Source organism: Equus caballus, chromosome 1, assembly GCF_041296265.1.
Source record: "Equus caballus isolate H_3958 breed thoroughbred chromosome 1, TB-T2T, whole genome shotgun sequence".
Lineage (NCBI taxonomy): Eukaryota > Metazoa > Chordata > Mammalia > Perissodactyla > Equidae > Equus > Equus caballus.
In genome coordinates, this window is record NC_091684.1 from 94,912,966 (window position 1) to 94,936,847 (window position 23,882).

Genomic DNA, 23,882 nt, shown 5'->3' on the forward strand with positions numbered 1-23,882 from the left:
TCCTTTGCCAAGCTCCCTGTTGTGTTGTTAATTGAGTGGGAGCTGTGCCATAAATGAAAGCGATGCTAGCTAGTATCATTCCTGATCCTAAAGATCAGGTCTCGCCAAGACCCCAGGAAACTACAGACGTGTTCCCTAAGTGTGGCTTTCAAAGGTTGAGACTCAGAGTTTCCAGTCTGCGTGCATAACAGCCACAGCCCAAACATGTGGCGGTGAGTGGCAGAATTCCACAGGGCAGGCCTGGGCAGTGCCTGGGTGGGGCCTGGGAGTCACAGGAGGGACCTGAAGCCAGGCCGAGCCCAGGGGGCGGGCATGGAGGCAGGAGTGGCGCTGGGTGGGGCCTGGGGCCCGCTTCCGCCACCACACCCAACCCAGCGGCCTGCTCCTCTGCACGCAGCCAGCCAGGACTGGGCCTGAGGAATCTCCAGTGGAGGGAGCGCTGACGGTGTCTCTTCAGCTCCCGAGGTGATCGAAATGGCCTGGTGGAAAGCCTGGGTAAGTGCGGAGCAAGCAGAGGCGGGGTGGAGGGTTCCTGCACGGTGTTGGGAGAGAGAGAGAGACAAGAGAGAGATAAGCTCAGCCAACACTAGGGAGGAAGACAAGAAGAAACCGCCCCAGCCCTGGGGGCACTCGTGGCCAGGGGACAGGAGCAGATTTGATAAAGAAAACTTTGAAATGCACAGGAGGGTGCTAGGCTGGTGGACAGAGCTGAGGGGCTGGAGGAGCCCAGAGGAAAAACCCCTGCAGGGAGGGGTCAGGCTACTCAAAGCTAGAGAGAATCATGGTTGAGCCCTATGTGTATGGCGTGTGTGTGTGTATGGCGTGTGTGCACATGCGTGTGTTTGGGGAGAACCAGACAGGTGATTCCTTGCAGAGGGAACAGTACGTGCAAAGGCCCAGAAGGGTGGGAAGCTTGGCTTTGGAGAGAAGTAGCCCATCTCCGGCTTGAGGGCCCGGCTTGAGGGCCCTGGGTGGGAAGGCAGAGGGTGGGGGGAGATGTACCTGGAGAAGCAGGCAGGCCCTCGTCCTAAAGAGCCTCGCAGAGCAGGCTAAGGAGCTCAGGCCTTACCTGAAGAGCCATGGGGAGCCATTGAAGGGCCTTGAGCTGGAGAGCACCCTGATTGAATAGGCCCACGTTGGAGGACCCATCACACAAGCCTGTCCCCCCGTCTCCCACATCCCAGCCGAATGAACAGATCTCGGGCGTGTTTCCTCTGAGTTTGAGTCTGAGGCCATTTCCTGCTAAGGAGTTGAACACACAAAAAGGGGACAAGGATGCTGAGCAAATGACCTCTCCTGGGCAGGCACAATGCCGTGTGGTCTCCATACCTCCCTTCATTTTATGCCCAGGCGGCCCTGGGACTTCAGGGCTGCTCTTTCCGTTTCACAGAGGAGGAAACTGAGGCTCAGAGACACCAAGTGACTAGCTGGGTCCCACGGCCAGCAAGTGGAGGTCTAGGGTGAACTAGAGTCTTCCCCCGCCCCTGCCCCCAGCCTCTCTGTGACCCTTAGTGGATGACCCAGACGATCCTGCTTCAGGAAGTCTTTGTCACAAATGTCACAACCCAGGGGCCCTCAGATTCAGAACATGATGGGCCCGGACAGGTGGGACAGAGAGGAAGTCAGGGGCAAGGCGGGGTGGCCATCTGGCCTCTAGTGAAGTAGCCAGGACAGGTCAAGGGGCCAGGGCGGCCTCCAGTTTCATCTTTGCTGGTGGGAACAAGCCTTAGGGGAGGCAGACGTGGCAGGAAGATCCCAGCGCTGGGCATTTTCCAAAGTCAGCAGCTGGCCGAGGCGGCCTCATTTTGGGCCTGGCTCCCAGTGCGGCAGCGGTGAAGGCCCAGCCTTGGGCCCCACCCAGCCAGGCAGGCGGAAACCTCCCACAGGGACCTGGTCAACCTGGTGGAATAACGGTGACGTTCACTGGGCGTGGACTCTGGGCCAGACATTCCTCTAAGCGCCTCACATCAACATTTCACTTAAGCCTCTCGACATCTCTACTATATAGATGCCAAAATCCTTACCCACAAAAGAGGACACTGAGGCACCAGGAGGCGAAGTGAGTGCCCAAGGTTGCCACACGAGTATTAGAGTCTGAGTTAGGATCTGAGAAGCCTCATTCCAAAGCCCAAAGTCTGTGGGCCTCGCCTCCCCCACCCCCCTGGGAGAGTGGCTTGGGGCAGCTAGATCACAGGTAGACCCCTCCTGTGACTGGCTGAGCTGCCAGTAAGGACCAAATGTCCTCTGGGCACCAATTGGACCAGAACGAGGACTGAAGGGGGTTGAAAAATCAGCTAGGGGGGGCCCGTCTGCAGGGTAGGGCGTCTGGGCCTCCCTTGTAGACACAAAGCCGGTCTCGCAGGTGCTCTGGGCAACCCCGTGATGGAGGGAGGCAAAGGCATGGCCACCCCACTGTGACCATCACAGAACACTTTATCGATGTAGAGTCATGGGCTGGGCTGAGTCACCCCTTCAGTGAAAATGCTCCTGTCTGGACTAGCCCGCTCTGGGCAAGACCCAGGGGGAGCCCAGGCAGATCCTTCCTCCAACAGCCGGCGGGTCTCAGACAGAAAGACCTGAGCTCCACCGCGCCACACTGATACCCAGGGGTCTAATTCCCAGAAAATTGTCCTTTGTTTTTCCCCTAAAACCATGGAGTGGGAGTGAGGCTGAAGCTTCTCAATGCAGCAAAATCACAACCCCCCAGGGAGCTGTTTACAAACGCTGCCACCCTAGTCAAACCTCAGACCTGCTGGATGGGCCGCTCCATGGTGACTCAGCCATACAGCCTGGTCAGTCACTGCTGCACGGCCCCCGGGGTGCCACCTTGAGAGCAGGGGAAAGCCCCTCCTGGGTGGCCCCCAGAGCTTAGCAGTGAGAACTGAGATGCCCCCCAGGCTCCCCGCTGACCTGTGTTCCTGTGGGCGAGGGTTCCTTCAGGGAAGAGTTCCAGGAAGACTCATAGTCTGGAAAAGGTTGAGTCATCAACAGAGTGGGAGAGGCGAAAAAGAGCTCAGCTTCTGAGTCAGGCTGTGGGTTAAGTCCTGGCACCAACAGTTACTAGTTGTGTAGCTTTGACAAGTGCCCATGCCTGTAAAATGGGGCATTCATACTTACCTGGCACAACTGTCGGAGAAGTCAAGGAGATGAGTGTGCATCTAAAGCATCTAGCACACAGGGCCTGGCCCGTAGGCTGTGCTCAAATCACTAACGGTAGTAACAGCAGCTCATGACTCCACAAACAAGGGATACAGTGTATGCATGCACACAGTTGGGCAACATCTGAACTGCACAGGCTCTTGGGATGGAATTTCCACAAGGAATTATTTCTAACAACTTCTGCCCTGAAATGTGATGCTAAGAAATGAGATAGGAAAATCTGTCATCACACAGTTGAAATTCAAGCAAAGGATATAAAAGGACTTCTTACCTCTTACTCAAAAGAAATATCCTTACAGATATACTATGGATGGGAATGCTCTGTATTTTCAGGACCTAATCCAGGGCTTGAATGGAAGGATGGGTGGATGGATGGATGGATGGGTGGATGGATGGAAGAAATGAAGGAAGGAAGGATGGATGGATGGATGGATGGATGAATGGATGCATAGATGGATGGATAGAAGGAAGGATGGATGGATAAATGGATGGATGGATAAATGGATGGATGGATAGGTGGATGGAAGGAAGGATGCATGGATGCATGGATGGATGGATGGATGCAGTGGTTGGGCATCTGGGTGGAGAATGGATGAATAGATGAAAGAATGAGTGAGTTGGTGGGTGGGTAGAGGGGAAAGTAGGTGTGTGGATGAGGAGCGGGTAGAAGGAGTAAACAGGTGAGTGGGAGACCAAGTTCAATGGGACTAAACTTCCTTCCATTTGAAGGCTCTCCGAGTCTCTCTCAAATTCAATGCCCATCTCCAATCTCCCTCCACTCCCCTATAATTCCTGTCCCAAAAACTCATACTTAAGAGGGATTGTTTATTTGCATCTGAGAAATTCTGCAGGGCACAAGTCTAAGTGTCCTGAGGCAAGCCCTGGATTAGAGGAGTGGAAGTCAAGGGCCTGGGGACTTTGGTTATCTGGTTGATAACACAATTTCCAAAACACCGTGCAATTTTCCTAAACCCAACCCTCTGTCCCCCAAAGAGCCTGTGGATATGCTCAGCTCATTGCTCTGGCTCTCTACTTCTTGTAAGTCCCCACTTCTCAGGAAGAGGGCAGATTGAGCTCAAACCATGCCTGGCTCCCAGCCTTGTCTGCATGCTTTTGAGGCAGCACGTTCAGCTCATTGTCCTATAGCTTGCCTGGGTTTGTCCTTCCCGCTGCCTGTCCACAGTGCTAGAGGAGCTGGGGGTGGCTGGGCCTGCTGCCGGCCCCCAGATGGCACTGGCTGCACCAGCCTGATGCAGAGCCCGTGCCCCAGGGCCAGGGCTTCTCCCTGCCAGCTGTGGCTCTGGCTGGTGCTAACCTGTTAACCAAGAGACTATTCTGTGGAGGAGACATGGCAATCCCACAGCCCCCAGACGGGAACCAGCGACCCCGCACAGCCAGGCTGGGCAGACTACAGCCTCTCAGGGTGCCCCCACCTTCCTCAGTCAGCAAGTAGGTTCCCTACTCAGGTCTGCCCCACCCCGAGAAAGCCACCTCCAAAGGATGCAGTGCCATTCACATTCTCTGACAGCCCCTGCACTCTGCAGTGCCCTCCACTTCTCGATTCAAGTTCCCATCACCCCAGGGAAACCTCCTCCCAGGCCTCAGGAGTCTCATCACAAAAGATCCAAGAACCTGCCTGGCCAGAATGGGGAGGGGAAACCTGCAGGTTCAGGCGGGACCCTTCTGAAGACAACCAGGTGGCTAGGAACACATACATGGTAATTGTTGTGCCCTGTCACCCCAATAAAATCATTGCTGGACTCTGACGGATGCTCCCCCAAGCAACTGCTGGTCCTTTCTCAGGCCAGCCCCACAGTCCCAGGACTTCCTCCTGGTTCTTCCCTCCTCCCAACACCAGAGGTGAGAGTCTAGGCTCTACACCCTCTTCTTGCTGCCCCCACAGTGAGCATGGCCGCTCTGGGAATGGCCACGGTGGCCACCTTCAAGGTCTTTGCCAGCACGGTCTGACTCCCCGAGGATGGAATCGGCACTGAGAGCTGGGATTCCATCTCAGGGTGGCAGGTGGTGTGGACCAGCTTGGCCCTGCCTGAGTCCCCCTCAGTAGGCCCTCCTGCCAGCCTGAGGGCCGAGCTGGCAGGATGGGCCTCCCCTTGGCCAAGGCGGCTAACAGGCAGGTGGGGCCTCTGTGGCCCCAAGGCGAAAGGGCCATATGACAACTTGGGGCCAAGTGGACAAAGGCGCCCTTTCTCAGCACACATCTGCTGGAAACATCACATCCAGAAGCTGTGGCCCTGAACCAGGAAGGACCCCTCTGACCTTCCCTCACCCAACGTGGATGGGCAGGAGGGGCCAAGCCAGGCAGGCCCGGGAGGACTAGAGGCTCAGCCACTGGCCTGCAGGGGCAGAGCTGGTCCTCACCCACTAGGGTGGACTTTGAGGCAGGCCAGGAGCCCGTGCTGCCCTCCCCACCTTCCCGCCTTGAGCAGGCCTGGGTTCTCTTGCAGATCGAACAGGAGGGCGTTGCAGTGAAGGGCAGCCCCCACTTCAACCCGGATCCTGACGCGGAGACCCTCTACAAAGCCATGAAGGGCATCGGTGAGTGGGTGTCTGTGGCCTTGCCCGGGAACACTGCGGCTCTCTGGGGCTCTGCCCACTCTGCTCAAGTCCCCTCTGGAGAGGGGATGCCAGGGGTCACCTCATAATCCTCTGAGACCAACTTCCAGCATCCACCCAGAGGATCACATGGGTCCCGCCTTCCCCAGTACTGGTCTACACGCACCCTCCAAAACTGGAGAGGGGGAAGGCAGTTGTACCTCCCTGAGCTCTGGGGGTGGGGAGGGGGAGGCCACCTCTGTGTGTTCCTGTGTGTCCTTGTGCAAGCCACTTCACCTCGCTGAGGCTGAGCTTTCTCACTCTCACTCCTGAAAGTCCCCAAGAACTCTGGAGCCTGCGTGTTGCTGTGAATCTTGGATGGGGTGACGCTGGGAGTTTTGAGGGGCTGAACTGGTCCAGGGGGCATCACACAGGGTCTGCAGCTTTTCCCTGCTCAGCTTCAGCTGGCCACAGGACAGGCTCCTTCCTGTCTCCAGTATCTGCATTCCTGTGAGCAGGAAAGGGCTGGCCTGAAGCCATCCCCCTGCCCAGAAACCCCTCATGCTGTCGCCCCAGGCAGATTTACCCATTAGCTGGCTCTGACTGGTAAATTGGGGCGTTAACGAGAACCGCCATTCCTGGATGAGCCTAGAAAGCATGTTCCTGTCCTCTGTTTCCTGTGAAATCCTTACTGTTATCTCCACCTCCCAAAGGTGAAAACGGAGGCTTGGGGAGGTGAGGCAGGTTGCCCAGTCGGCTAGTGGGCCGATACTCAGATCCCGTTTTCTGGACCCTCGGTCCTGACCTTCCCCCACTGCCACCAGCACAAGGGCAGTCAGGGCGGGAGGTCTCACTTTCCGAGCTCGAAAGGCCCCAGGTGACGTCCAGAGCAGATCAGATGACCGGAGGGCCCCCAGATTCTACCACCGCGAGGCTGCGCCAGGGCCATACCCCAGCACCGTGTGGGTGGGGGGTGGACAGATGTGGACAGATTTTCTGTCTAGGTGTCTTGTCTACACCATGAAAATCACCAAGTTTTGGAGCTATCCAGGTGGTGTGTCCCCACTGCTTGGCTGCCAAGCAATTGCACTCCCTCTTCCCCAGCCCTCGTCAGCCCCCTGGGGGCAGTGGGGTGCTGATGTCGTGCACCATTGCAGGGACCAACGAGCAGGCCGTCACTGACGTGCTCACGAGGAGAAGCAACGCGCAGCGGCAGCAGATCGCCAAGTCCTTCAAGGCCCAGTTCGGCAAGGTAAAGGGGGGCTGGGGGCGGGGGCAGGTGTGCTGGGGGCAGTCGGGGGGGGCTGCTGCCAGAGACAGCCTGGGAGGCAGCTCCGTTCTGGATGAGGTCCCTGTCTAGACACCAGCCCACTGGAAACATGGGGCATAAGGGACATACTTAGACTAAAAAAGTATTCATTATTTACCTGACATTCAAATTTAACCAAACATCCCATGTTTTATCGGAAAACTTCCTTGTGGCTCCCCACGCTCCTGGCTTGGTGTCCTGCCTTCTGCATCTGGCTCACCCTCCTTTCCCACCGTCTCTCGCACTGTGCTCCTTCACAACTACTCCACAGCCCCATCCCCCCAGCTGTGAGCTCTTTTTCCCCACGCTGTGCTCTGCTTGTGCTGTTCCCTAAGCCTGGAATGTCCTTCTCTTCCCCATGTGCCGGAGACGCAGGCCAGCTCCCCTCTGTCTTGTGGTTTGGGATTCTCTCTTTATGTCGGAGCTGCTGTGCCCAGGCCTTCTCCTTCCTGTTGCACCAGAACTCAAAAGGCGGCCGGCACGCAGCCTGGACACTTTGTCTCCCCTCCCGCCCTCCACCACCTCCAGCACAGAGCGGGCACTGGGTTCTAGGTCACCCAGGACTAAATGCACGCACAGCCTCGCTTCCTGGAAGCCTCCGTCAGCACACATCAGAGAGTTAACACAGTAAGATGAGTGAGGAAGCCCAAACATTCCATGGGAGAAGTCAGTGTGCTTTTTCTTAAATAATTTCTTTCTTAAATAATTTCTCTCTCTTAATCTTCACAACTGTGCATTATTCTTTGCATGCACCATTAGAAGAAACTGATGTTCTGAGAGGTTGAGTAAGTTGCCCAAGATCCCAGAGCCTGTAAGCCATGAGGTTGGCATGTAAATCTAGGTCCGACAAGGCTCCTGGTCCTTTGGTGCAAGGTGCAGATAGACCAGCTGGGTGTGGCCTCATGGCTTCTTATCTACAAGTGGTAAGGGAAGGAGACACATGTGGGATGGACTCCTTAATTCATTCACACATTTCCTGAGTGCCAGGGGCTAAGTGGCGGAGATTCGATGGTGACCAAGGACAAACTCGTATTTCAGGCTTACGATGTGCCCAGCACTGTGCCCAGAGCTGAGCTGAGCTGAGCCACACACCTCTCTCTGCCAATCCCCTAAGCAGCGGGATAAGGCAGGAGTACCATTAGCTCCATCTTGCAGTTGAGGGTAATGATACTTAGAGAGGCTAAGCTGCTGGACCGAGAAAGCCCAGCCAGCACCAGCGCGTGGAAGAGCCCGCTTGGGAATCCAGCCGGAGCACCTGGGGCTGACCCCCATCCTGCTGCCTGCACACACGTGGGCGCAGCGTACAGATCATGACCTTCCTTGTTCCTGCATTAGGATCTCACCGAGACCTTGAAGTCGGAGCTGAGTGGCAAGTTTGAGAGGCTCATCGTCGCCCTCATGTACCTGCCGTACAGATACGAAGCCAAGGAGCTGCACGACGCCATGAAGGTAACTAAGCAGGTGGGGTGGCAAAGGAGCAGAAATGCCCGCAAAGACCGGGTGGAGGAGCGATGCCTGGACTCCTTTCCCAAGAGCACCCGGCCCTGGGAGCTCTGAGCTCCCTGTGAGCCATGATTGGAATGGCACCTGGACCTTGGCTGAGCCCAGCGGCCTTGCAGCCTGTTGCTCACACTGCCACCAGACACAGGACCAACTGGCCTTGATGAAGCCACAATCAGTCTTCTCAGGACATCACTAGCCAGGTGTGCAGACATTAGACACACCCACCTCTGCAGTCTCGGGCCCAGTCCCTTGATTTCCCGTCACTTCCCACCACTCCTGCATTTGCAGATGACTAGGAGGGAATGGGGACCCAGCAACAATAATCATCTCCATTGAGAGGACACTTACTGTGTGAATGCGCCAGGCATTTTACATCCCTTATCTCTAATCCACCTTCAGGGTGAGGGGGGCTTATCATCCCCACCTACTGATGAGGACCCGTAGGCTCAGGAAGGTGGAGTGTTGTTCTTGAGCCCACCCAGCTATGGAGGGCAGAGCTGAGACAGAGCTTTGCCATCACTCACTTGCCCACAGCATCCACCACCAGAGACAAACGTGGGTGATTTCCTGCAGGAACGTCCTCCAGGAGAGGCCCCATCGGAGTCGGGCAGGGCTGTGACCGCTTCTTCCTGAGGCTCTTCTTTTTGCTTCTTGACGAAAGGGGATGTGGACAGAGCAGGAGGGCGCAGGCAGGGCTCTCCAGTAGGCAGAGGTTTCTATCCGCAGGGCTTAGGAACCAAAGAGGGCGTCATCATCGAAATCCTGGCTTCTCGGACCAAGAACCAGCTGCGGGAGATAATGAAGGCCTACGAGGAGGGTAAGAGAGGGAGGGTGCGGGGCCTGAGTTAAAGCCTCGCTTGGGAATGGGACAAGCTTTGGCAGCCTGGAAGGGGACAAGGGACAAGCAGTGTACTGGACCACAGTGGAAAGGGACTTTTCTGGGATTTTCCACACATGGATTACAAGCACCTACTGTGTGCCAAGTCCTATGCCTGTGAGTGAAATTGGACATAACTCAGGCTCCATCTCCAAGCCCTCTAAGCCCACGGGCTGCTGGGGAGAGGGGCGTGCACCCCCTAACCCCTCTGCCGTCGAATGTGTGGCAACTCTCTGGGCCACGGGCTATGTCAGCAGTGGATGGGGCTGGCTCCTTCCTGGCCTGGCGCAGGCTGACCTAGGGGACCGTGAAGGGCCCTGATGCAAGGGGGCTGTGGACTGCAGGCCAGCTATCATGGAATCTACGGGATGCAAGACAAGCAGAGGCCAGCCCATCCTCCATGCACGCTGCCTGGTGGGGAGTCTGCCTGAAGGTTCTGCTTTGTGAAACCACAAGATGAAACGGAGCTCGGTCGGCAGCCTCTGGCCAGGCTCTCTGACCTGGCCCATTTTTGTGCTTCAAGCTGGGCTGGCAGACTATGTCACTTCCTAGTTCTGAACGACCACCAGATGGAGCCTCTGCCACTCAGACACCTGGGCAGTGTGTCCACTCCCTGCACCAAGGACTTGTCCTTCCCTTAATCTGGAGAAGCATGGGAAGCAGGACTGGGAGGAGAAAATCAGGCCCTGGGTAGGCCCTGGGAGGAGGAAAGTAAGTCTTTGCCTCCTGGTCCTGTTTCCCTGCAGACTACGGGTCCAGCCTGGAGGAAGACATCCAAGCAGACACTAGCGGCTACCTGGAGAGGATCCTGGTGTGCCTCCTGCAGGTATCCCAGCCTAGGCTCCTGGCAGCCCCTGGTCTGGGGGATCCTAACAGCTGGGTCTCGGGGAGCAGCTCTTGGGCAAAGCTGCTGGGGTGGGTGGGGACAGGGGCGTAGCCTGGGCTCACTGGGGACGTCTCAGAGTGGCCGCAGGGCTCTCACTGCAGAGCCTCATGTCTCTCCTGATGCAGCCACCTGAGGGCACCCTGGAAGTGGTGGGGAGTGCCCTCACTGAGCAGGTCCTTCCCACCAAGCCCCAGACCAGGCACGTGGCTTCCCTTACCTCACCAAATCCCCCGGCTCCCTGTGAGGTGGCCCTTCCTACTCTCATTTCACAGATGAGGGAACTGAGGCTTGAGGAGGATAACTGGCTTTGCTCAAGGCCCGCAGAGCCCCGCCTGCCCTCCTGCCCGGCTCCCCTATCTGCCCTGGCTCCGCTGGGCTGCCAGCCCACCTTACAGAGCTGCCTCCTCCATTCTTAGGGCAGCAGGGATGACGTGAGCGGCTTTGTGGACCCAGGACTGGCCCTCCAAGATGCACAGGTGAGGCCACACATACCCTCAGCAGCTTCTGCCCTGCTGGCCACCTGGCCCACCTTTGGCCATCTAGACTCCAGGGGCTAATGCCCAGGAGCTTCCTCCAGCCCCTCTGCCTGTGGGGGTTTTCTTTGATGCTAAGGTGGGACCCAGCTCAGCTCTCTGCAGGCCTTTACCCTCTGGTGTTTGAGGAGGAAAGTAAGGGTGTTGGGGAGACTCAGAAACAGGAAGGAGAGTGACTCGGGTGGGGTCCAGAAAAGCTCTGTCCTGGCAGGAACAGCCCACGAACTTGGGGATGCCGGGCTTCCGAGGAGCAGATGTGTGTGTTCAGCTCTCTCATAGGTCTGCCCGCTGGCCGAGTGCTCAGAGATGCCCGAGGCAGAGCAAAGTCCCAGCGGGGTGGCAGGGGAGGTCCTGGAGCAGCTTCTGGCCGGGCACTGAGAAGAGATTTTAACTACTCAGGGATAGCAAGCTCCCCATCAAAGAGATAATCAAGCAGAGGAGAAGGCCAACCTGGTGGGGTGGACTGAGGCTGACCCTGCAGCCCCAGCCCTGGGACGCTGGGGTTCTGTCCCTCGCCTTCTTGCTCTCCTTCACTGGCTTCCTGTGGATGTCCCAATGCTAGGATCTGTATGCAGCAGGCGAGAAGATTCGCGGGACTGATGAGATGAAATTCATCACCATCCTGTGCACGCGCAGTGCCACTCACCTGATGAGAGGTACTGGGAGGGAGGGAGGTAATGTCAGGGCCACAGTGGGGTACCCCGGCCAGAGGGCCTCTCTCTTCACACTGAATATCCAGTGTGCAGCCCTGTCAAATCATGGAGCTGGGGAGAGAGCCAGGGAGCCCTGGACCCTCTCCCCGGCAACCAAACGGAGGTCAAAGATGGCGCGTTGATTTGTGGCCTCTGCTCTGAGATGCTGGGGGCATCACACTGAGATCTGCGTGTCCCCTAAGAGAAGCCTGCTGTCCACAGTGTTTGAGGAATATGAGAAAATCGCCAACAAGAGCATTGAGGACAGCATCAAGAGTGAGACCCAGGGCTCGCTGGAGGAGGCCATGCTCACAGTGGGTAAGAACGCAGCTCCGTGCTCAGACCCACGCCTGTCCGCAGGCCACGGGGCTCGGGTGGGGCGGCACCCAGGGTGACAATAGCAAGTGACTGGATCCCTGTGTTCACCTTCAAGGGACCCACCCCAGCCCACACTCTCAGCATGAACCCTGAATTCAGCCCAGGACACTGGAACTAGTCAGGGGACCCTAGTGTCTTCAATGTACTGTGTCCAGCCAGGGATGGTTCTCTGTGCTGCCCACATGGTACCCAATGCTGTGCGCCCACATCGTGTGTGTGTGAATATGAGCATGTGTGTGAATGTATGTGAGAGTGTGTGAGTGTGTGAATGTGTGTGAGTATGCACACATTTGCAGAGTTATGCCAGACCTGGGCCCTGCGCTCACCCACAGCAGCCACAGAAGGAACATTCTGGTTCTGATTATGGAGACCTGAAGAAAGTCACCTTTCTTGACCTTAGCCAGGAGCCTGGTCCCTACCTAGGTTGCTGACTGAAGAAATGATGATGTGTAGTTTGAGTCCAAACTGAGTGATTGGTCTGATGCTGGGGAACGTTGAGAAGCTTCCCCAAAGAGCACATCGCGGGGTCAAGAGCCGAGGGCTCAGTGAGAGGACTGATTGCAGAGTGGAGAACTGAGACCCAGGGGCAGTGGGACTTATGCTCCCCTGCTTCCCATGGTGCAGCCAAGGTCAGTGCCCCAGGGCTGGGGCGCCCACCTCCACCCTAGGCCGTCCCCATTCTGTGCGGAGCAGCAGGGGAGCGCCACAGTGTGTCCCACTGTGTCTCGGGGTGGACTGCAACACCTGACACTCCCCAGCAGGCTTTGACAGCTGTGATCAAATCCAGTCTCTGTCGGGGCATCTAAGCAGGCCCCGTGCTCCAGTCTCAGCTCCCAAAGTCAGCCCTGCATCCGATTTGAACAACCTCCTGAGTAAAATCCTTGGGCAGGGAAAAGTGAAGGACACAGCGGTGCTGCCTTCCCATGCTGGGCGCTTCCTATTCGTTTCTCCCTGAATACTCAGATCCCTTACCTCACAGATGGGGACAATGAAAGGCAGAGAGGTCAGGTGATGAAGTCACCCAGTGCTATCAAGGTGGGGTTTGAACCCCCGCCTGCCTCACTCGAAGCCCACGCTCCTGCTGCCCTGGTTAAAACTCCAGCCTCCCCCACACCCCTACCCCAGATGCCGAGTCTCTGAAGCAGCATCCACAAAAGCGAGTGTGGGGCCAGACGCCCCTGGGTGCCCCAAGGCTCCAGGGCTGAGCCCCTCTTGCCACAGGGGAATTCGACCTGCAGGGGCCTTGCCAAGAAATGACACGTAAAGTAGGCACTCTGAGGCTGGGGGTTGCCATAACTGGGGCTCCTCACTGGAGCTGAGTGTCTAGATTCCCAGCAGAGCTTTCTCTGGGGCGTCAGAGCCCAGAAGCCGCCCTGGGCAGAGCTGTGCTCTGACAGGCCAGCCCTGGGGCCCCAGTGTGCTTAATGCTCACCCTTTGCCTGCCTGCTCTGTGCCCTTGGACCTGTGCCCAGTGCCCCAGGCTTCCTTCCTTGTCCCACCGCACCTGACACAAAGCCTCTCATTTTGAAACTATGCAGGGCACAAATAAATAGGCCTCAAATAGTGCATAACGCTAACCCTTAAGACCCGAGACAAGACATAAACAAACAAACATGTGCACAATGTCGCCTACAGTCTCTAGCTGTTAACAGACCTTTCCTGTGTTCCAGTGAAATGCACCCGGAACCTCCACAGCTACTTTGCGGAGCGACTTTACTACGCCATGAAGGTAACTGTTCCGTCTTCTGTGCCCCTGCTGTCAACCCTTTGTGGCACCAAGTGTAAAGCCAAGGAGCTCAGAGCCACCCCTGTCGTTGACACTTGGGCCTTCTCGTGTCCCAGCCTCTTGTAATCAGAAGGGTTTAGTTCTCAGAGGGCAGAGCAAGTCCGGAGGAGGCTGAACCTGAGCAGATGCATTCACAGGTGTTCACTGCCCTGAACTTTGACAACAATCCTGCGAGGCCTGTGTCATGACTGCCATCCCAGAGATGGTGAAACTAGGGCTCGTGGTCAAGGTCACACAGCTGGGAACTGGCAGAGCCTTGATCTGAACCCAGGCCAGTCCAGTTGTCCTTTTCACCCCACCACGTGGCCTTCTTGAGAAAGCACAGGTCAGGATGGCCAGGAAACCAAGGCACCCTGTGGATGGACCAGTTCAGAGGGAGATGGCCACATGCAGAGGCTTGACTTTCCTGCATGGGTGCCCATCTGGGTTTGCCTGTTGCTCAGAAGGCTGCACTAGCCACTCAAACAGAGGCCCTTGCCATTTGTATCAGGTGGAATTTCTGATATCTGGAACCAAACTGAAAAACAGACAGTCCAATTAATTCCCTGAGGCTGAAGTCAGTGCTCACCAGGTGGCTTATACCACCCGGACCAAGGACCTTAAGCTCTCTGGCAGGCAATGAGAGAGGGCTTGGGATTCCCTTGACCACATGGCTCTATCTGACATGAGACTAGGCAAAGATAACAGTGAGCGGGGATGTCCTGCTTGTGAATTGGCCAGTTCAGCTGAATTTCATGATGTTGCTGCCCTAGGAAGAAGTCTTATTTCTGGAGCAGTGAGTATTTTGTGTCTAGAGTCTTGTGTGGCAAAGCACGCACTGCAGTTGGGGCACCTCGCTTCTAAGAGGGGAAGAGACATGGGCAGTGAGTGAGAAGAGAGTGAGGACATAAACCCTAAGCCGCTAAAGCATCCCTCTTAGCGCTTCCCCCGCTGAAGCAGAGGCTCGTTCCTGCATCTCCATCCCCTCTGAAAGCCCGCTGGACCCAGATTTGTCCATCATCCCAGAGATGGAGTGGAAAGGCGAGATGTGACTTTTTTCTGCTGTCTCTTATCCAGGGAGCTGGGACGTCCGATGGGACCCTGATAAGAAACATTGTTTCAAGGAGCGAGATCGACTTAAATCTTATCAAGTGTCAATTCGAGAAGATGTATGGCAAGACCCTCAGCAGCATGATCATGGTAAGCCATGAGTTTCCAATTCCAGCACCAGTTTGAAATGGACACATTCCTGGGAGACCTGGATGCTGTGACCAATGTTGCAAGTCACGTGTGTCCATCCTTTCCCGGTGGGCGTCACACTCTTGCATTCACTGCCATGTGGGATGCACAGGGATCAGCAAGGAGGTCGTGTGGCTAAGGCCTAGAGGGGAGTCGGGGAGGGCCCTGTACATCATGCTCAGAGGGTTGGCTTTGCATTTGAGTTGTGGTTGCCCCTTTGAAAATGACACATGGAATTCTTGCAGAAGGAACCATAGCTGAAGAGTCAACGAGAGTAAATAGTTTAGTGGGAACGGAGGCGTAGCATTCAAATCCAGATTTAAGTAGTCCTGGCAGCAAAATCTTAGGGAGATAAATCAGATGGGCTCCAGTGAGTTGCCTAACCAGATTCCAGTTAGCGAAACTTCTGGAGCCGAGGAAATGCAGAGTGGTTATCACACTGCTTTAACTTCGAGAGAAACAGCTCTTCTAGCTCTTAATGCAAATTAAGGCCTTGACAACTTCATGAACAGAAGTCAAATCAGGAGAAATGTATCCCTGAGTCTTCACTGGCTGGTAAGTCTCTGGTTATTCTACAAATGTCTATGATTAATTACACTTTCCAAGAAACACATGGCTTACGACATGTTTGAAAAAACATTTCTGCTTTAGGATGTTTCAGAATGGGGCAGTGGGGGGCTGGGAGGGTGGAATCACTCTGTTTGTTTTAGGCTTTCCAGCCAGTCTTGTCAAGAGACAGGAGGGCTAGACGCAAACCAGCCCAGGCTACTGCCGTGTCACCCACAGAGATGGCTTCCCAGCCCACATGTCATGAATTCCTTCAACCATACACGGTTCTGTGGCATTGGGGGGATTTCTGTTCCTTCTCACCATTCCAGGTAGACTTCAGAAGAACAAAAACACTGAGTGAAAATGATCACTTTGACCCACCTAAGGTGTAGACCTCATGATGCAGGTAGACTTAGCAGGCTAGTTAGTGCATAATGGAGCCCCTGGTCTAGACACAGACGAAGCCCACCCTCTGAGATTGCGTCAAGCTGTCACTTAAGAAAATTTGGGTAGAATTGTGAATAAGTTAGCCAAATATTTTCTTTTTAGTATAGACCACTTTCTGTAGACATCATCAAAGCCCAAAAATAATTCCCAACAGTGATACTAGCATTAAAATCTCCTGCATAGAAATTAATAGAAAAATGTATAAAAATCCCATGTATAATTTTATACCCGCACATTTGAAAAGATAGACAAAATGAACAGTTTTATTTTTAGAAAAAACAACTATATTACAAACATTGTTCTGTAAGTAGTAAAAAAATTTTAAATGTGGTTAAAAATTTCAGGCCCAGGGGCCAGCCCCGTGGCCAAGTGGTTGAAGTTCCACACGCTCGGCTTCAGTAGCCCAGGTTTGCAGGTTCGGATCCTGGGCACAGACCTACTTTGCTCATCAGCCATGCTCTGGAGGCATCCCACATCCAAAATAGAGGAAGACTGACACAAATGTTAGCTCAGCGTGAATCTTCCTCACCAAAAAAAAAAAAACCAAACAATTTCAGGCCCAAATGATTTACGAGCAAACTTGACTAAACAGTTCAAGAATAGATGGTTTCTATGAGACATAAACAGCTATAGAGCAGAGAAAAGTGGAACTAGCCCCCAGCCCAACCACTTACTCACCAGGTGACCTTGGAGGAATCCAGTGCCCTCTCTTCCTCCCATTTTTCTCAACCACATAAAGAGGGAGTCGGATGATAAGCCCTCTCCTATTCCTCTGGCTCTGTGTGCAGGTCCTTAAACAGCCAGTCCTATCAGGACCTGCCTAGTAGCCAAGGGGGCCTGGTAGACCACAGAAATGGCGCTCAGCCATTGGGCCTGTGGGGTCTATCCTATTGGGAGATGAACTCTGCTTGACCCCTACGTGAGCCAGCTGCTGGGCAGAGTGATGAAGGGACTTGCCTCGGCCATGGGGTCAGTGAGCGATAGAGCCGTGTTCCAGGTTCTGTCTGGGCCCAAGGCCCAGGATCTCTCTACCTGACCCTCTGCGACATCAGGTGTGACAGTGGGCACCTGCTCTCAGCCCAGGTTCCCTGATCTGCAATAGTGGTGTTGCATAAGTGATGGATCGTGTTGGATAGATGAATGGCCAGGCACACCTGGGTCCTGAATGAATCACAGGGAAGAGCCCTGGGGCAACTGATGGGGTAAGGGAACCACCTAAATGCCTTCCTGACTCAAGAGCAGAACTGTGTCTGTGATTCGTTCTAAGAGAATCAAAAGAAGGTACAAAGGAATAGCCTGAAATGGAAAACAAGGAAAGGTGGAGGACATAGCGTGGGGCCTGTGGTATAGGAACGGCACAGGGGTGCGCCAGGCCTCCCCACAGGGAGCAAGACTCCTAATAATAATGAGAACACTGGTCTTGACGGAGGCAACTCAGAGCAGGCCAGTGCCGCAAACACCCCTCTTCTAACTCTTGTGTCCCTTCTGTCTTCAGGAAGACACCAGCGGCGACTACAAGAACGCCCTGCTGAACCTGGTGGGCGGCAACCCCTGAAGGCTCAGAGGACGAGAGCAAAGGCCAAGAAGCCAGAGCCACCAGGCCCTGCTTGCTCAACCTTGGCCATGGATGCGGGCGGGGGGTGGGGCACAGCAAGACCTTCAGTCTTCTATCTCCCAGCTTCCAGTGCTTTACAGCCAGTTTTTCCAACCCAGGGGGGAGGGATCAGCCTAGGCCACCTCCCTCCTCCATCCTCCCAGGACAGTTCCAGGAGGCAGCACATCGCCAACCTCAGCACCCACCTAGCCTGACAAAGGGCTTGGTGTAAAGGGGTCTGCAGGGGCTCGTGGTCCTTTCTTCCTGCCTTACACAGGTGCTTCCCAAGCTTGGTTGATCAGGGTCCCTTGGGCACAGGTTACACGGATACCCAGCCCCACCCCCATCCATGAGTCTGGATCTGCAGAGAAGGGACCAGGAAATGTGGAATTTTAATAAGCATCTCAGCCGATATGCTTCTCTTTCAAGAACCAGAGAGAAGGCTGTGAGAGCCTGTTTCAGAGCACACACTCCTGGCAGCTGAGAAAAGGACACACATATCCGGGCCAACTGGGATGTCACTAACATTCATTCACCAGCCTCATCGAAAAATGTTAGGCTATAGGTAGCAAAATTCTCTCAGCGTCCTACTAACCAAGAAAGCTACGGATCGGTGTCCAGACCCAAGGACGCTGTACTCCAAGAGGCCCAGCCTTCCCCAGTCATTGATCAAATTAGCTGATTTTTCCTCCCATGGCATGAACACGGAGCATCTCTTAACCCAACTGAATGGTGACCGGAACTGGTCACTGGGAGAAGCTGAGATGCCTGTGCTGTGCGTTTCAGAATAATAAAGATTTACACATTCCACTCTAAGTGTCTTTGGATGTTCAACAGTGACTGAAGTAGGACTAATTTAATTTGTCAGTGGATATAAAAGAAATGTGATTAAAAAACACTTTGGGGATCAAAACTGAGCCCCCAGGTGGGAATTTCCCTGTGGGAACACTGAGCTGTGCCTGCTGTCACCCTGGGGATGACTCCTTCCATTCACCTCCTGATTTAGAGCCTAGATCCTGGCATCTCAGAGTTAGAGGGGGCTTTAAAGGCCATCTGCTCCTATTCCAACCTGTGGCCTGCCTCCCCTCCAGGGCATCTGCCCAGAGGGCTCCAGCTGTCCTTGGCTGCCTCCGTGATGGGGACTCACGGCCTCCTTGGGTTGCCCAGTGTTTTCCCAACAGGTCATCAGTAGAGTTCTTCCTTTAACTGAGCCAGACTCTGCCCCATAGAGCCTATTGCTCTCGACTCTACCATCTAGGGCCACGGCGTTTATCCCTTACCAACAATAACATTTCTGATGTCTGGAGACTGCTCACATACTCTGCCAAGACTCTGTCAAAGCTAAATGTGCCAGGCCCCTCCACCACCCCTCCTGGAGCCCACTTTGGGGCCGCATCCTCTGAAAATGCTCTCGTTTGCAAACTCCCTCTTCATGTGCGACCCCCTGGAGCCAGCCAGGGCACATCCAGGAGTGAGGAGAAGGCAGATCAGCGAGGTGGAAACAGCAGGGGCTGTGAGCTCACACAGAGGGGAGGGAGTTGCTGGCCCTGCCCTGTGCTGGCTTGGTGACTCTGACCTAATCACTTCCTCTCTCTCTCTCTCCCCCGAGCCTCAGTTTCCTTACCTTTAAATGCAGGAGCGGGGTCCCAGTTACACTTGCACTTCAAACCACCCCTAAGCTAGTGGTGTAAACCGTCACTTTATGATGCTCCCAGGGTCTGTAGTTGAGGAATGCAGTGGGGCATGGCATGGATAACTTGTCTTTGCTCCAGCAAGTCTGGGGACTCTGTTGGGAAGACTTACAGGTTTGGAGAACTCCAGGGCAGATGCTGGAATCATCTGGAGGCTTCTTCGCTCCCATGCTGGGTGCCTGGGTGACACGGCTGGAAGGCTGGGCTCAGCGGGGACTGTCCCCTAACCCTACATGCGGCCTCTCCAGCATGGGGCCTCAGGGCACTGGAACTCCTTACATGGCAGCTCAAGGCTGCATTGCCTTCTGTGGTTCAACCTCACGAGTCACACAGATCACTTCCACCGAGCCTGTTGGGCAGACATCACAAGCTAGCCCACCTTCAAGGGAAGGAGACACAGACCCCATCTGGCAATGGGAGGAATGTCAAAGAATGTGGGGCCCACCTTTTAAAAATCCCCAACAAGTAGATTAAAATATTGAACAACTGGTGCAGCACAGCTGCCCCGTGGGAATGGCTGCCGTCTGGGGGGCTGGAGCAGGGTCCCAGAGGCCCCGGCAGGGCCAGGCCGCTATCCTTAGTGCTGGCTTTCAGGGCTGTCTGTGGGGCCCCAGGCAAGGCTCCTGGATGACGAGGATTCTTTTTCTTCTTGGTTCAAGTCCTGCCCTGGACTTTCTTTCAGTGCTGAGTCACTTTCTGCCACAGCCCTTTAGGAAGGACTTACAGAATTCCCCTGCCCTGCAACCCCTTGGGACTGTGGCTCTCTGTGCCCGGGATTCTCTGGAGACCCGCCCCAAAACCGGCCTGACGTGGCCAGACGAGAGCCTGGGGAAAACTGCAGGCAGAGAGACGGCCCAGGAAACATCGCTGGGTCCTACTATGTGCCCCCAAGGGAATGTGTCCTGGCAGGAGCACACAGTCATCCATGGCTCCCGATGGAGTGGGATGGAGCTCCCTCGCCCCGTAAAGTGATGCTCTCTCCCTGGGGTCACAGCTACAGCAGCACGAGGGGTGATGTGAGTCCCTGTGAGGTGGCTCCTGTCTAGCTGAGGACATTCTCCAGAAAGGGGGCCAACTAGGGGTCATCAGCTGACTCTCCCGGCAGCTGGCAAAGCGGGCAGTGGCTGGCGAAGAGACTTGGCCAGGACATGGTGGTGTCCTCTGCCCCTTCAAAGCATTTTTGCTGGAATAACCGTTGGGGCACTTGTAAGGAAGCAGACACATTCCTAAGGTACTTTTGCAATTGCTCTTTGGGATTTTTTTTTTTACACATCTATGTTCTTAAAGATAATTTGGGATGTGGTCAGTTCGATTTCAGCAAAGGAAAAACATAAGAGGCTAGATATTTGCTGCATGGGGCCCTGTGACAGCTCCATAATGGACAGTGTTGCTTTGTTTTGTAACTCTCCACAGGAGGTTATACAGCCTCGTGCTCCCTCTCTATCCTCAGGTCCAAGTTTTCTCATTCTCTGAGGCTGGATCCATTTTCCTCCTTTGCGATGCCAGCTGGTGGGGAAGGGCGGAACCTGGTCTGGTAAACTGAGTTTGGAGTTCGTCCTCCAGTGTGACTGGAGACATCGTGTTCATTCGCACAGGATTCTGTGAGCCATCCACTGGCCTGTCATCAATGCCTTTTCTGCTTAAACTCTCCAAAGTGGATGCTCTTGATAACCACTGAGTCTCTCTATTACATGGAACCACTGCCTTTCTGGCATCTGAGGATAATTATCTGTTTATGTGTCTCCCTCAAAAAAGCTGTGGGCCCCTTGAGAGCAAGAACTTGTTTTTATTCATGGGTGAACATTCGGTGCCTGGCACATACAGTAGCAGACATTCAACGAACATTTTTTTTTTAATTGAGATTCATAACAGTTTACATCATTGTGAAATTTCAGTTGTACATTATTTCTTGTCTGTCACCACACAAGAGCTCCCCTTCACCCCCTGTGCCCACCCCCCACCCCCTTCCTTCCCCTGGTAACCACTGAAATGTTTTCTCTGTCCATGTATTTGTTTATATTATGCATATAAGTGAAATCATATGGTGTTTGTCTTTCTCAGTCTGGCTTATTTTGCTTAGCATAATACCCTCCAGGTCCATCCATATTGCTGCAAATGGGATGATTTTGTTTTTTTTTATGGCTGAGTAGTATTCCATCATATATATCCCACATCTTCTGTATCCGATCATCGGTCGATAGGCACTTGGATTGTTTCCATGTCTTAGCTCTTGTGAACAGTGCTGCAATGAACATGGGGTGCATATGTTACTTTGGATTGCTGACTTCAAGTTGTTTGGGTAGATGCCCAGTAGTGGGATAGCTGGGTCATGTGTTATTTCTAGTTTTAATTTTTTGAGGAATCTCCATACTGTTTTCCATAGTGGCTGCACCAGTTTGCATTCCCACCAGCAGTGGATGAGAGTTCCCTTTTCTGTACATCCTCTCCAACATTTGTTGTTTTGGGTCTCTTGGTAATTATAGCCATTCTGACTGGCGTAAGGCATATCTCATTGTAGCTTTGATTTGCATTTCCCTAATGATTAGTGATGTTGAGCATCTTTTCATGTGCAACGAACATTTTTGAATGAACAACAACAAACAAGAGCACAGACTTTGGGGCCAGAAGACCCAACTAGCCGGGGAGCCTGAGCCAATCCTTCATGGTCTCTGATTCTGAGAAGACGCTCTGGGCCTCTTGGTACCCCAAGAAGGGAAGCCTACATGGCCAACCTTAATAAAAACAGTCCTGAAAGGGAGCTAATGGGGAAGGCAGCTTCTCTCAACTCTCTTGGCACCAGTCTCTGTTTCAGGTTCTGACACTGCGATGACAACAAGCCTAGAATTGGTCCCTATTTGAGCCCCTTTGGATGAGCTCGTCTCCTCTGACAACCAGTCCAGCAGCGAATGCAGACAACGGCCAGAGCCGGGCACACATCCACCAGCGCTGGTTTTACACTGCCAGAGGGATGGGGCTAACCTGTTGGGCGTGGCCTCTTTCCGGTTTATCCTTGAGCAGATGAAGCGTCACCTTGCTGAGGGTCAAATACTTGGGCAAAATCAGGACCCTCTTGGCAAGGAGTAAAAGGGAGAACAGATTTGTGGGCAACACCCTACACTGTCTGTCACCACGGTCAAGCATTCTATCTACAACCAGGTTGGAGCTGGCCAGGTAAGGCTTCATAAGGAAGGCGATGCTTGAGCAGAGTTTTGAGGGATGACTCAGTACTTATCAGATAGACAGGACATGGAAGAACGTTCCAGGCAGAGGGAGGAATGCAAACGTACCAGGGAGTCTGGTCTCTATCAGACTACAGGAATGCTATGTTCACGCCACCAGAGGTGGGAGAGTCAAAAGATAAAGCTGTTGTCAGGGGCCAAGTCAGGGAGGGCTGGAGCTGTCAGGCTGAGAAGCTCAAACTCTTCCCAGGACGCCTTTCAGGGGTCAGGCAGGGGAGCATCTGGAATGGATCTTAGTAAGATTTCTGGCAACACTACAGAAGGTGAGTGTGCCTGCATGAGGCTGGGATCCCAGCCCCAAAGCTGTTGCAACTACCGACAGCAATTCCTGCCAACCTCTCAGCCTAGGACTCTGTGGTCCTGGGGCTAATTTCCTAGGAGGATGCTGGCCTTGACCACCTTCTGTCCTAGTCCTGGGAAGTCTTCCTACATAGCTGTGACGTAGCCCCAGGCCACCACGTCTCTGTCCCTGGAATGAGGAGCAGATGCTGTTTTCACAGCTCCCATCCTCAGCCCACGGAGCCGAACCAGCTCTGTGAGCCCTGGGCCTGAGAGTAAGGTTTCAGGGACTTCCCCACGTAGGTGTCCACATTCTCTCAGGATACTGGGCCAAAGTGGGTGCTGTCTGATGCCCCAGTGGCCTGTGACTACCTTTGTTCCCCTGTTCCCCTGCCAGCCCATTCCTGGCTCTGAGCCTAGCCTTCAGGCAGTGCTCTGATGGAATTCCAGGGCAACCAGCTTCAAGATCAGGGCTTGCACCATCTCTGTGGAATGTTCCACAGCTGGACCCCCATCAATGTCTCCCAGACCCAAACCCCTGGGCTGCCTGACACTCAGGTTTGACCGGACATGCTCACCTCACTCTGTCTGGGCCAGACGGCTCCACCCCAGGGCCACAGGTTTGTAGCCAAGTCTTCCTCTCCAGAATTCAGCATTTCTCCTACTCCCAGAATGCCTTGCTGCTGGAGTGACCAGGTTGGCCATGGGTGAACCATGAACCCCTCATTACCCCCGTGTCTGCTGTCTGGAGCTCCTCACAGATAAGTTTCCCATCCCCCACCTCCATCCCACCTGTCATGAATTGATCCTAACTGAAACAGAAGTCAGTCGTCCAAGCGCTCCCCGGGCCTGGTAGCACGTAGACCATCCCCTCCTAACCTGCAGTGGGCGACCCACCACAGATGCCAGCCTCTGCTATGTGCCCCATGTTGCCCTTCATTCCAGGCCCTCCTCCCCTTCCAAGGCTGCCTTTGTCCTCCTGACGGCCCCATTCCCAGGTCTGTGTTCTGAGAGAGCACGCCTGCTGAGGCGGACCCTTCCACATCTTGGGTGCAGGCACCGCTCTGCCCTCCTCCCGCCTCCCCACGGAACCATGCATGACCTCTACAGCCTCCCCCTGCCCCTCAGAGGCAAGACCACCCTTGCACTGGCGGTGGGGGCCCAGTGCTGCGTCCATGCTGCAGGCCTA

General features: G+C 54.5%; 1 protein-coding gene across 1 annotated transcript; it reads left to right on the forward strand.

Annotated features, from left to right (window-relative positions):
• The first annotated feature begins 246 nt into the window (after positions 1-246).
• LOC100052045 (annexin A8) lies at positions 247-18,294 on the forward strand. The gene is made up of 12 exons (XM_001500694.7): positions 247-495; positions 5,625-5,715; positions 6,870-6,964; positions 8,357-8,470; positions 9,251-9,341; positions 10,148-10,227; positions 10,704-10,763; positions 11,383-11,476; positions 11,735-11,830; positions 13,561-13,619; positions 14,733-14,855; positions 17,386-18,294. The coding sequence occupies exons 1-12, from the start codon at positions 475-477 to the stop codon at positions 17,443-17,445; spliced, it is 984 nt and encodes a 327-aa protein (XP_001500744.1). The 5' UTR covers positions 247-474; the 3' UTR covers positions 17,446-18,294.
• The last annotated feature ends 5,588 nt before the right edge of the window (positions 18,295-23,882 follow it).

Coding starts and splice junctions, on each gene's coding strand:
- LOC100052045 (XM_001500694.7), top strand. CDS start 475: ATGGCCTGGTGGAAAGCCTGG. Junction 496..5,624: donor TGGCCTGGTGGAAAGCCTGG/GTAAGTGCGGAG, acceptor GTTCTCTTGCAG/ATCGAACAGGAGGGCGTTGC. Junction 6,965..8,356: donor TCAAGGCCCAGTTCGGCAAG/GTAAAGGGGGGC, acceptor TTCCTGCATTAG/GATCTCACCGAGACCTTGAA.